Raw genomic sequence first — 13,555 nt, 5'->3', positions numbered from 1 at the left:
TTAAGGCCGTAAACCAAATAGAACATTTGGACGTTTTGCATTCCATATACACAAAGGCCAACACAATTATAGGCATTATTGGAGGTTAATTGTGAAAAAATCTATGGTGCATGTGTGTACAACAAAACCATAGAATTTTAGTTGTATAAAAATAATTGACCTTATGTATGATTTCATTATAATAACTGAGACTAGCCTTAAATGAATAAGGGCTATAAGTGTATATTCTGGTCAGCCCACTGCAAAGCCGGTTCCCCAAACTTATCCTGCATAGGGCCCCCAGATGTACAGAGCCGGCCCTGGTTGTCTCTTTTTTTATGTGACATTACATAATAACCGAACAGTTCACAAAACCCAAAGCTTCATTTATAAAGTTCCATTAACCTAAAATCCAGCTTCAACAAACAGTTGATAACCAAGCCTGTGCACTACTGTGAGTTTGAATCTAATTCAGCTTCATTTGAAGTAATACAACTGCAGTATAAGCTCATGAACAGGACACAGTTTGTCTTTGCTATAAGTGTTTTATGGCAAAGACTTTCCTAAAGTTTTACATTTGTGTTACACAAAAATCACGTTTATGTTGATATTTAAGTCATTTTTACACCAAACAATTTAAAAAATCACAAGGAAGCACACTGATGCATTCACTGTCCTCTCATGTTTGTGTTTGTCCTGCATTGATATTTAGCAGTTGTGTATCTTTGTGGCCACTAGGTGACGACAGTGATTCACAAATCAAAGATGTTGAGTCCCACCTCCAGCAGCTTTTCTCCAAAAGAAGACTTTATTCTTTTTTTTTTCTAGAAATGCCACTTACTGACCATATTTCTTTCATCAAGTGTCATCACTCTTCACATTTTGCCAGCGGAGGAAAAATAATTCCTTGTCTTCCCACTGGCAGTCTCTGACATTAAGGTTGAGATCATAAAATGGGTCTTTTTCTGGTGTGATAAGATAATGATCAATTTTACTTTGCTCCATTTTTTCAGTTTGAACCCGAGGTGGATTATTGCAGGTTGAAGAACCTCTGCATTAACTTTGCCAGGCTTAATGCTGTTATTTTCCATGGCTCTACTTTACTTTCCCCCTCTCTCTCATCCTTACTCCCCTGTAAATTAATGGTCTCTCGCTCTTTTCTTTCTATTCTCTCAGTGGCCCTCAATCACCCAGTGGTCTGTGCAGCACCACGCTCCCCCCTTAGCCCTCAGCCTCTCCACCACCTATATACCTCGGCCCCCTCGCCACCACCACGGCACTCTAATAAGGGAGTAACTGAAACACATGCAAATGAGCAGTCAGCCAGCTGGTATCACAGCAGCCATGTGATCTATCAAGGTAGGGGGTTAGGGGGTGAAGGAGACAGGGACGGGGGGAGGGATGGAGGGGGAGTGCACGCAGGGAAGGAGGAAGGAGGAAGGTTAGAGGAGGAGGGATCTTGGGGGCTTGAGAGGGAGATGGACAGGTTGAAAGACGCTCTGTAGAAACACAGGCATCCCCCTGCTCTTTGCTGGATGTTAAAATAATCCAATCAGGCCTCTCTCCCATTGGCCGTCAGCATCTCTCTCCATATTGTTTCTAGCTCAGCCTCCTTCACCTGTTATTTCTATATCCCTCCAATCATCACGGACAAACACCTGAACTGTCACTCATGTGACACATGACACTTAACAGGAAAGCACATCAGCATGTCTCTCACCTTCTCTATGCATGTGTGTGTGTGTCTGTCTGTGTGTGCATGTGTGTGTGCTTGCCTTTGTGTGTGTCGACCTATGTACTTCACCCACCACTGGATGACAAGCCCCTGCAGCAGTCAAGGCACACTGCAGACATATTCACTGCATGTGTGTGTGAGTACTTGTGCAGATATCTTTGTGAGGACCATTCAGATCCCACAACCTACACAGTGAGGACATTTTGGCTGGTCCTCACTTTCTGACCCACTTCTAATGGCCTGTTTGAGGGTTAAGACTTGGTTTAGGTTGGGGTTAGGTATTTAGTTGTGATGGTTAAGGTTAGGGTAAGGGGCTAAGGAATGCATTATGAAAATTAATGTCCTCATTAAGATACAAACGTGTGTGTGTGTGTGTGTGTGTGTGTGTGTGTGTGTGTGTGTGTGTGTGTGCGTTCATGCATTTGTAGCACCCATTCCAGCAGATTCTGCTGGCATAAGATCTGGTTCAAGCTGCCAACAGCAACCACCCAGATCCATTCCTGCTTCCTTCCTTCTCCTGTCTCCCCCCCTTGGCTGCTTCTTGAGGTAGATAGGTCTATTTTTTTGGGGGGTGGGGGTGGGGTGGGGTGGGGGGGGTGGTAGGTGGTTCATGTGTGTTTGGCTGATTGGAGATTTTGTTGGTGCGTGAGTGAACACATCCAAATATGAGCTTGTAATCTCCTTTTTACAAACTCCAACTCAGACTCAGATATCCACCGGGTTTTGATGTTGCAACATTTAAAGATTTCTACATGTAAGGTTATTAGATGATTTAATAAAAGTAAACAATCACATACGCATGGCATGAAGTGGTCATAACACATAAACAAATACTTAATTTTGCTGATGCATAATGGATAGTCAACTAGCGTGAACATATCGATGTCTGTCTTTCATCTGGTTCCTGTGGGGGGGATACACTGAGCCACGGCGACACCAGTCACCTGTTACCTGTCAAGAGAGATGCACAGGGAGAAACAGGATTCAGAAATAGCGTGTGTGTATGCGTGCATGTCCATCTATAGTTATGAGGGCCAATTTTGGTTTAGTACCATCATTGTTAGGACATTTTGGCTGGTCTTCCAAAATTCAATGGGCTGTTTGAGGTTTAAGACTTGGTTTTAGTGTTAGGGGTTAAAACTAGGTTTAGGTTAGGGTTAGGGTAAGATTTAGGGTTAGGCATTAATAGTGATGGTTGAGGTTAGGGTAAGGGGTAAGGGGCTAGGGAATGCATTATGCATGTGTGTGTGTGTGTGTGTGTGTGTGTGTGAATCTGCATTTGTATGTGTTCATCAGGCAGTACCTCTCGGACCAAACATCCTCAGGTAGCAGTGTGAACAGTACGGCTTCTCGTCATACTGAAACACAATCAGCAGGACACATTGACTGCATCATACATTTATTTGCTTGTCCTATTTATGCATTCAGTCGCTGTTTTCATTATTTCCCTCATGTTTTTCCTCATTCATTGTCCCCATATACCTCCGCATGTTGTCCGGCTGTGAGCTGTCTGTTGCACTTTTGACACTTCAGACACAGAGGGTGGTAGTCCCTCCCCAGGGACCTCTTCTTCTCACCTGGACCAAAAAATATGAAGCCTGCGTTAATGAGAGGCAGGGTGGGATGTTATGTTTTTATTATCTATCAACCAAGCAGTCAGAGGAATTTTCCTTTGTACACACACACTCTGTACTTAAAAAAAAAAAAAACTCTTGATAATTTGTGACGCTGAGTTAAATGAGGATATTTTACATCGAAGAAATACGACGTGTGTGATTCAGGTGTCTGGTTCGGTATTTAAAAACTGTTACTCTCCTCCGTGCAAATAGGCCAGAGAGTGTGGCGTTGGAGGAAAAGAGGTAAGTAGGCCAGGTCACATCGGAGAATTTGAACTTAGCTGGCACTCAAGTAGGAAAGTAAACCTTGCGGTAAAAAGAACAGCTACTCACGTAGAATTGAATAGTTGGTTTGAGTGCTGTTATAGAGCTAACAGCAAAGACTGAATGTGGGAGAGAGGACTTGACAAAAAATGAGAGACTGAAGGTGAGGAGGAAACCCAGAGAGCAGCATACACGCACATTTGTCTGGACCCACATCCTGTTGTTATCGGGGATTTGTGCATCTGTGTATGTGTGTGTGTGTGTGTGTGTGTGTGTGTGTGTGTGTGTGTGTGTGTGTGTGCAGTGGTTGGAAGAGAAGCAGAAAGAAAAAGAAAAAGAAAAACTTTTTGTTCTCCCCCCCCCTTTTAAGCACACATCAAAATGGATAGCATCAGCCTTTTACAAAGCAGATATTTCAAGATGTCAGCAGGAAAAGCAGGTGTAAATAAGCATGTTTGCAGTGGCTTGGTTCTGTTTAGTTGTATTTCATTGTGTTAGTGCATACTACCATTTTGTGTCAAATGGTACATATTATTGTAATGAAATGTAGCCATTGATGAAGTCTGTAGCACATATGGTTGGCAGGTTAAAGAGTCCACTGGAAGAAATGCCAATCCGGATCAGGGGGGTTGATCCAGGATGTTTTTTTTAACTGTCTTTAACATTGCGATATACGGCATTTTTTCCACATTTCCGTTGATTTCTCACTGAGTAATTAATGGCTCTTGATTAAAAAAAAATCAAACCCTAACCAAAAAAAAATCAAACCCTAACCCTAACCCTTATGATTGTAAAATTCTTTTAATTTAAATGTGGTTTCATAAGGGGACTAGGCTTTGGCAGAGGTGCCAGGTACCCTTCGATTTAGTTTACACATGTTTTTTACTTTCATTTATACCATAAGCATTTTTGTGTAAAATGTCCTCATTTAAAATTGTCTTGTTTGCACTTTTTCTTATATAAGTGAAACAACAAAAATATATACATTAAGAGAAGGCAAATAGAGAACTTTACGATAAAAAATATTAAACAGACAGCAGAAGAAAAACTAAAGTGAAAGAAATTAGAGGTCTCACTCACCAAAGTAGACAGGCTTTCCACAGATTGGACAGTAGCCTACCATGATAGCATATAATTATTGATCATTCAGTGTGTATGTGTGTGCAATTAAGCTGGCGTAGTGAGAAAATATCCTGAGAGAGTGTATATGTGTGAACTGAAAATTGACAGGAAAACGGTTAAACTGCAGAAACGTCAGAGTCTTGTGAAGTCAAAACCAGGATGTGGTGAGTGAGACGTCACAGGAAGAGAGACAAATGTGATTTAAGAAGTAAATACTATCATCAGCGGGGGATAAAACAAGAGACAGGCAGCATATCTAATCAAAGCTTCTTAATATGATGTATAACAGATATAAAGTCATGATTTAACGGTCAGTTTTATATTTGCGTTCATCAGATGCTCTGGAGACCCAGCCTTGACACAGTAGAGAGAGGGAGAGAAAAAGAAAGACAAAGGGGTGAGGAGAGAAGGGATAAAAACCAGCTGTCAGCAGCTCAAGTTCCCAACTATCTCCTCTTCTTTCCTGCTCTTTTCACCCTGTTTTCTAGATTAAAAACAAGGAGTGCCTCTGAATTGAAACGAGAAACCCGACACTTGTGCCTTTCTTTCCTTCTGTCTGTCGATCCTCTCTCTCTCTCCCTCTCTCTCTATGTCTCTCTTTTCCCTGTCACATATTCACACACATGCACGCCCCCACTCACTGACTCACATGGACACACACCCATTTACGCACACACTAAAAGGCTGTTCTTCTCCTCAATGACATCACATAGAGAGGCTGCACCCAGAGAGCACAGGGAGAGGCAGGGTGAGGCTGGGTTGGTTGGGGGACTGACAGGGGGGGAGCAGGGGTGTGTGTGTATGAATGTGTGGGTGTGGGTGTGGAGGCAGTTACCCCCTTGGGATATGACATAGAAGCAGTCCTGGGGAGGGACTGGGGTGAGGAGAGATGAGCGAGACAAGGATGGAGACAGTAGTGAGCCTCAGCTCAGCCGGGACAAAGAAGATGAACTCTGATGAACTTCGCAGAACAGAACAAGGCCGCTGAAGTCACTGTGGAAGACAGGCAAACGTCTATGTGGTTCGATCCCTATCACTGTTAGTGGGACTCGCTTATGCCTCATTAATGACTGAAGCACATGACCGATTGCATAAACTAGCACACAGGAAAGTATAGTGGTGAAAGAAATAGCTGTAGTCAGATGATACAAACATTTTACTTCAGTAAACATTAGCAACTGACCTTAAAGCAGGGGTGAGAGCCTTTTCAAGGCTTATTTAAATTTTCAGAAAATCCTTCAAGAGCCAAACTAAATTATCTAATAAATATATCACACTGCCCTCTCTCTACAATGGAAGGAACTCTTTCTCTTTGCCAGTTGTCTGGTGTCAGATGATACTGATGATGAGGCTACTCAGCTATTTTTCCAGGTTTGGGTCAGGCAATTTTTTCAGTCTTTACAACAGCCCTCCCAAACAGAGATACATACTTCAATGCATGTCTACGATCTCTGTCCGCATGAGGTTTTGGCTCTGCATCAGTTTTAATCCCTGTCCATTACTCGCCTAAAGACATTTATGACATGACCATACTCAAAGACTGGCTATGCGCAACAGGGTCAGCAATGCTTGTAATTGAGTATCTACATGTATGTTGCATTGTAAACTGGTAGCCGAGGCCAATGCCAGGTGTTTTCTTCCATAAGCGGGGTTATTTGATAGGAGTCTGACGCATTAGCAAAGGTAGCGTCATGATCGAAAAGACCCCATTAGTGGTTATGAGTGTCTACGTCGTCGTTTCCTAACATCTCTGTTTCTCCCATTCAGACTAAAAGACTGCAGTGATTCCAAACCTCTCTGTTTTACCGGCTCTAAACCGCCGGAGTAATGTGGATGCCCAGCTTGTCCGTAGCAGAGTTGATGCATTTTCATGCAAAAAACATATTAGTATGGATATTAGCTCTGTTTGTTGCTTTGCAGCTTAATTAGTTCATGTTGTAGGTTGCCAGGTAGTGTAGGTTGATTCCATAATAAACACAGGTTAGCAAATCTCACTGCTTGGACTAATTTTGCAAACTTACCACCATTTTCAGGTAGTATAGGCTTGTATTCTTGTAGGATAGGGAATATGTGTAACCACACTTGCTTGGATGGATAGACGGAGCAGCGGGAGGGATGGATAGATAGATAGATAGATAGGTACATAGAAACATAGATACATAGATACATAGATACCTAGATACATAGATATAAATAAAGTGTAAATAAATAAGGGGAAAAAAATGTATGTACTTTATATAGCTATATGCATAAACACACATTGACATACATGCTTCTGTGTGTTGTGTTGTTAATTTACATTTTGACAGCTCTCACACATCACAAATACATCTGCATATAATTTCTGTTCTGATGAACTTCAGAGGCCCACGAAATATATGAAGTATTTCATCATTTGCATACTCGCCAGCATCCCTCTCTTGTGTTTCATGCTTTGCAGAGGGATGGAATACCAAGTAGCTATTTCATCTGACCAGCCGTCCCTACAGGATAACCTATCATGTCTCTCCATCAGCATTCATTGTGTGTGGACAGTGCTGGGAGAGTTACATCCTGAATTGGAGGCCCATATATGCATACCCAGCTGACAATGTTTTTTGATGCAAATGATGATGTTGGGATTTTAATAGAGCAGAGAGTGAATATGCTGGACACAAAAAAACTGAAATTTGTGTAACCATAGTGAGAGGGAACAGTTAGAAGAAGAGGAGGTTTTCAACAGGTTGAATTTGAGGAAAAACAGAGCAGAATAAAACAAAAAGGGTCAAATTAAAAAAGAAAAAGGGAGCAGAGCACAAAGAAATGGAGGCAAAGTAATTGTGAAATAGAGAGAGAAAGGAGACAAGAAGAGAAGAAGAGAGGGGGCGTTAAAACCACTTTTCCCAGCGGATCTTTTGGTAAGGCTGCATTGAGGAAACTGCCAAAACTCTTTGACACACACACATTCCCGCACATAGTATACATGGTTCACATCCAGCAAGTCACATGAGATACAGCCACATACACTGGATGGAGAGATGTGGGAATATTGGTGTGTGTGTGTGTGGATAGGATTTAAGTAACATTCAGTGAGTGGTGGAAACAGGACAGAGAGAGAAACACTGGCTCCTCTGGTGGGTTGCCTCTGGACCAGGCCAAACCCTCTGACGCCGGCTTTGAGAACTGTGTGCAGGGGCGGAGGAGGGGGGGGCAACACAGGAAGAGGCGCAGGAAAGAAAACGGCTGGAAGGATTCCTTCTTCCCACACATAAATGCACCCTTGATCACATGTGTGTACACATGAACGCACACTCACACACAAAGAGCGAAGAGAAGCCTTTGGATGGATTCCTTTTTTCCCCCACACACTCACACAAACACACACACACCCACTCGTCGTCACGTTTCAGTTCTTGGCATCCTCCTCTCTTCTCCGAGCCCAGAATATGACATGGCATTTGGGGTTACATCTCAGCTGCATACACACAATCAGCCTCGCAGTACAAGACATATGGCAACCAAAATCAAGCAGGGTTTCAAACATTTGACTGATGAAGACAACAAAAGAGCCCCATGGTGTTTTTGCTTGATGATACCTGTTTGAGATACCTTGCTTTCCTCAGATATTTTCATTGTATCAGTTTTCACAATAACTTTTCCTTGCCTTCTCTAAATCATCATATTGCCAAAGAGAGGCAAACAGCTAAAGCTTTCTCAAACAACCCAAGAAAAAAAACCTCTCACCCTATATTGTTATAAAGCCATTCTGGTTCTTATTTGGATCAGTTGGATGGATAATTTTGGTGAGATCCCACCGTGGTGTGGCGATCCATTACTGGGGTGTGTTTTTCCACAAATATCCCCCTCTGTGACGGCCATTCTGGAGTCAGACCATCTAAAGGCTATAATCCTCTTCTCAGCAGATGGAAAAGTCAGGAAAATAAGTCCTTGTTTTTCTCTATTAATCTGGCAAAGCCTATAAGTCCCCTTATACCTCTATGTGGTGATATGATTATGGCATAGGGACTATTACTGCATGATTATCAGCTATGAGTGGCTGGGTCAGTTAGATTCCATTTGTTGTTTTGTTTGAAGTGTGCATAAAACCGATAGAGGGGTGTATTCTATGTGTGTGTGTGTGTGTGTGTGTGTGTGTGTGTGTGTGTGTGTGTGTGTGTGTGTGTGTGTGTGTGTGTGTGTGTGTGTGTGTGCGCTCACAGCTTTTGACACACAAGCGACAGATACCAACACAATGCAGTGCCATAAATACCAACTTCTAGAGTTTCTCAACAAAAGAGGGTGAAGACACAAAGGCCAAGCTGAGATTTGCAGTATATTTTTGGCCATGTTGTTTAGTAAGGACTCAAAAATATCAACAATTATTCAACAGATTGACATGACATTTTGTACAGACATCCATGGTCCCTTCAGGATGAATTGTGTTGATTCTGATCCTGACTTTTCCTCTTGTGCCACCAAAGCTTTTATAGCCCTCCGCCAAGGATATTATGTTTTCACCCTTGTACCTTGTTGTAGGCAAGATTCCACAAAAACAACTGAATGGATTTCCATGAAACTTGGTGGAAGGATGTGGGTTGGGTCAGGGAAGAGCCCATTCAATCTTTGGTGCATGGCCGGATCAGGCCGAGGTTTAGGGAATGCATGAATAGATTTTAAGGGGTCGAATTTAAGGGAACCATTGGCAGTGGTAAAATGTTTTATTATTAGATAGATTGCCATGAACTTTAGCAAACGTAGTGCCAGTCAGTTATTTGGTGTAATATCTCAACATCTACAAAACCGATTGGCCTACATTTTGGTTTGGACATTCATTACTACTCACGGTCATTTACAATACTATAATTTTGTAGATTTCCTTCAATTTTTAGCTCCTTCATCTAGTCAAGTTTCTAATTGTAAAATGCCTGAAATTACATTCCCATCGACCTCAGCTGTACTCTCTGTTTAGTGCTAATCAGTAAAGTTAACATTCTTACACGCTTAACTATAACTGTGAATGTGGTCAATAATATACCTGGCAAACTTCTGCATTTGCTCAAAGTAATGCGGCACAGTACAACCAAAGTCGACACTGCCATCGACCCATATCACCAAAAGCCCTCCTGACATCTTCTACGTGTGTGGCACCGCTTCTTCATCCTGAGATATTTGTATTCTATTTGTTTTTTATTTTTGCGTCTTTTGCATGTTCAAAGTTTCATCAACACGCCCACTCGCTTGTGGTGAATCCTGCAGAGGATCTCCTGCTGTGTTCTCACATTGGCTCTTTTGAAAACTATCCCACGTTTTTTCTAGGAACCTCTTACTCTGACATTTGTGTTCTCACATACAGCCCCCTCCCCTGTCCGGAGATTATCCGGGGTTCAGTGCATGTCTAGTTAAACTTTAATCTGGTTTTAACATGACACAATAAGGACATTTCCACACTGTGATAAATGATTTGAAAATGTTGTTTTTATTTAATTTAGGCCCCCTGGATGGACTGTCTCATGCTTTACTGCCAAACATTGTTCAAATCCACAAAACTGCATGTTAGATAGTGGAGACTGCAAAGTTTTCAAAGATACCAAATGATTCAGACTGAATTTGCAGGGAAATCGAATAAAATGGTGCACAAGACATCTATAATATTACCTTTTGATTTAATGATGAAACTGTAAAAAAACATGTCTTCCTTGGGTTGAAAATGTTCCCTCAGTGTGAACATCGTATATAGCTTCAGTGATGGCTTTCAACAAGCTTGTACACGCAGTTCGACTGTGTGGAATAAGATGATTTCGACAACCTGAAGGCTACTTAAGAGGAAACAAAAAGGGAAAGTGCATATTAAGGGGATGATGATTATACAGGGTTTCAAACTTGCAGTGTCGACCTCAGTCAGCCCTCACTCACTCACTCACTCAGCAGGGTTCTGGGTGTATAGCACTTTGTTCTCAAGGCTGGTCCCACCTATTGTTTCGATCTGCTGGGGGAAAGAGTGAGGCAGGCTGAAGGAAAGAACCTAATGTGTTGCTTCTTGCCTGTGCATTCTTGGCATAGCTCTTTGCCCTTTTCATTTTTTTACTGTGATTTTTTTTTTCTCCTTCGCTTTAATAGTGAAGCCAAGGGTCCACAGCCAGCCAAGTCCCACCGCTCCAGTCTGGCTAAGCCACAGAAAGCTTGGCTTCCTCCTCTCGGTGCTTTCTCTCTCTCTCTCATTCTCCATGTATGAATACAGTGTGCGTCCCTCTCACTTTCTCTTTGTATGTTTCTTTGTGTCGCTTTATATGTCTGTCTCAGTTGTTTCTTTTTTTGTCCATTTGGTTTTTTGCATCTGTCTGCATTGGTCAATCTGCCTCTTTGTCTCAATTCCTCCTCTATTTTTTTTGTCTTGTTCTCTTCTAATACACACACACACACACACACACACACACACACACACACACACACACACACACACACACACACACACACACACACACACACACACACACACACACACACACACACACACACACACACACACACACACACACACACACACACAACCCTCTCTACTCTCTACTTCCCTGCCTGTCAGTCTGTCACAGCCAGCGGATTTCTTCTTCTCTGCTGTTCATGCTCTCTGTTAAATCTTCTTTTCATCTTTTTACGGACATGTTTATAGACAAGTCAAGAACATTTTTATGTACACGCATATGGTAGGCCACATGTGTGCTTTTTTTGCAGTGAATTTCGCATGTAGATCAACAAATTTCGACCTCTCTGATTATTCTGAATGCCTTTATTGTCAAATCTATAGACGTCAAAAACATATTGCATAACCATTAGGGTAACGCTGAAGGTATTACAGCAATGTCATGTCATCTGAAATCCAACGCTATGTCTTTTTTCAACACAATGTGAATTTGAATGTATCCAAAGGAGACAGTGTTGGCAATTTGCTCCTATCTGTCTCTCAAGCGAAATTGAATTATAGATCAAGAAGCCCTCGTGTGCACTAAAAACAGAATTCTCCAACTCGAGCGAGGCCCTCTCCCTCTTCTACTACGCCCATTTCTATCTGATCAGCTCCATTCATTCCGCCACTTAGACAGGAATCTAATTAGACCAGAATATCAACATTAAAACACATCACTGCCTCCCCCTCCTCTCTCTCTCTCTCTCTCTCTCTCTCTCTCTCTCTCTCTCTCTCTCTCTCTCTCTTTGTTTCTCTGCTCTTCCCTACAGCTGGTGAGAGTAAGGTTTGTGGCTGCCCCTCCCCCAGCGTTTGAACAAGCCAATAAGAGAGCATGTCAGCAAAATACCCCCCCCCCCCTCCACACACACCCCATCCCTCCTTTTCCCTTACCACCCCATCCATTCCCAACCCCATCCCCCAGAGCCCTCTCTACACCCCATCCCCCTTTCCTACCACCCCTAACCCACTTACTCATCCTGCCTCCACCCTCCCACACACCCACGAGACTTCCCCACCCTCTCCACTTTCTCACCCGTGCTCTCTCCCTATACTAACTGCTCCCCAGTCTTCTTTCCCTTTCCTCTCACTCAACTTCCCACTCACCCTTTTTTCCTGAACACCCTTTCTTCCAACTCCCTTCCCTGCACTCCCACACGCCATTTTCCTCATCCCCATCTCTGCCTCTCCCCATCCTTCCCCCACCTTTCTCTCTATCCTCTCCTCTCTCTTCTGTGGCCTTATCGTATGAATATCGGTAGCACACTGGGTGAAAAATTGATCCTCTCCGCCTGTCTATGGACGTTGCCACAGTGCATTATAGCCTGTGTGTGTGTGTGTGTGTGGAGGCTTGCAGGGAGAGAGGAGGAGGAGGAGTGAGGGAAGGAGGGTGGGAGGGATATTTGCATATCATCAAAGTAGGGAAAGGGAGTGTAATGAGGGGAGAATGTGTCTGTGTGTGTGTGTGTGTGTGTGTGTGTGTGTGTGTGTGTGTGTGTGTGTGTGTGTGTGTGTGTGTGTGTGTGTATTAGCAGTGGTGTTGATGGGTTGTGGTTGAGGGTATGTGAAATGAGAGAACAAGACCAAGGGACTAGGGCAAGGGAGGTGAGATGGACTGGGATGGGTTTAGTAGTGTGAGTGTTTTTGCATGGGTGTGTGTGTGTGTGTGTGTGAGAGAGAGAGGGCAGGGGAGACAGACATTGATCACACATGTTCCCCCTCACATGCCATCCATCACACCGGCTTGTTTAGAATATCAATGCTGCACCTCATTAACACTATTATATTCGAAATAAAAACTCATCAAAGGCTGGGTAAAATATAGAAGAGCCACATATCCCACTGTTAAGAACACAACGAGCTCATCTGGTTTGTGGACATACACGTGCACAAACCTGTTCTGCCAGTGAGAAATGTGTCTGATCGCACTCGCTTTCTCTTATTCTTAGGGTCAAAATACCTTTATTCTTGTAATCTATTTGAGTTCACATCTAAATAAACCCTTTATTTTGTATCTCTAACACTATTTTCCATCTACCGTTAGAGGCTGGTGAACATAACTTTTGCAAACGCAGCGAATACTTATTTTAAAAAGGGAACTTTCGGGCTCCAGAGGAAACAGCTGCATTGGGCAGGCTTGGTATTTGTAAATAAATAATTTAAAGCCCCTTTTAGCCTGCCTCCCTGCTCCCCACAGCTTCTGATTTAACAGGCACAACCAGTCGATCCCCGAATCCACACCGTCTCATATTGCTAATAAACTCCTTATTTTTTAAGTCAAGTGAATGAAAAACAGTCGCATTCGAAGCTCGGCGACATTTTACAGTGTTATTTTGCTCCCAGTGAGCGAATAGGGACGAGCGTGTGCGAGAAGTAACTACAAACGCGGTTCGTTTTCTGGTG

At 42.8% G+C, this 13,555-nt stretch overlaps 1 protein-coding gene across 1 annotated transcript; it reads right to left on the bottom strand.

The window, feature by feature from the left end:
- Positions 1-2,469: 2,469 nt before the first annotated feature.
- zgc:195282 (uncharacterized protein LOC100192223 homolog) lies at positions 2,470-4,836 on the bottom strand. Its single transcript, XM_034596236.1, has 4 exons — positions 4,675-4,836; positions 3,197-3,291; positions 3,018-3,072; positions 2,470-2,665 (listed from the first exon to the last, which is right to left on the bottom strand). The coding sequence occupies exons 1-4, from the start codon at positions 4,715-4,717 to the stop codon at positions 2,655-2,657; spliced, it is 204 nt and encodes a 67-aa protein (XP_034452127.1). The 5' UTR covers positions 4,718-4,836; the 3' UTR covers positions 2,470-2,654.
- Between the last annotated feature and the right edge of the window lie 8,719 nt (positions 4,837-13,555).

This window comes from Hippoglossus hippoglossus, chromosome 1 (genome assembly GCF_009819705.1).
Source record: "Hippoglossus hippoglossus isolate fHipHip1 chromosome 1, fHipHip1.pri, whole genome shotgun sequence".
Classification (NCBI taxonomy): domain Eukaryota; kingdom Metazoa; phylum Chordata; class Actinopteri; order Pleuronectiformes; family Pleuronectidae; genus Hippoglossus; species Hippoglossus hippoglossus.
The sequence above is the reverse complement of the archived record's forward strand: the minus strand, read 5'-3'. Positions and strand labels throughout refer to the sequence as shown.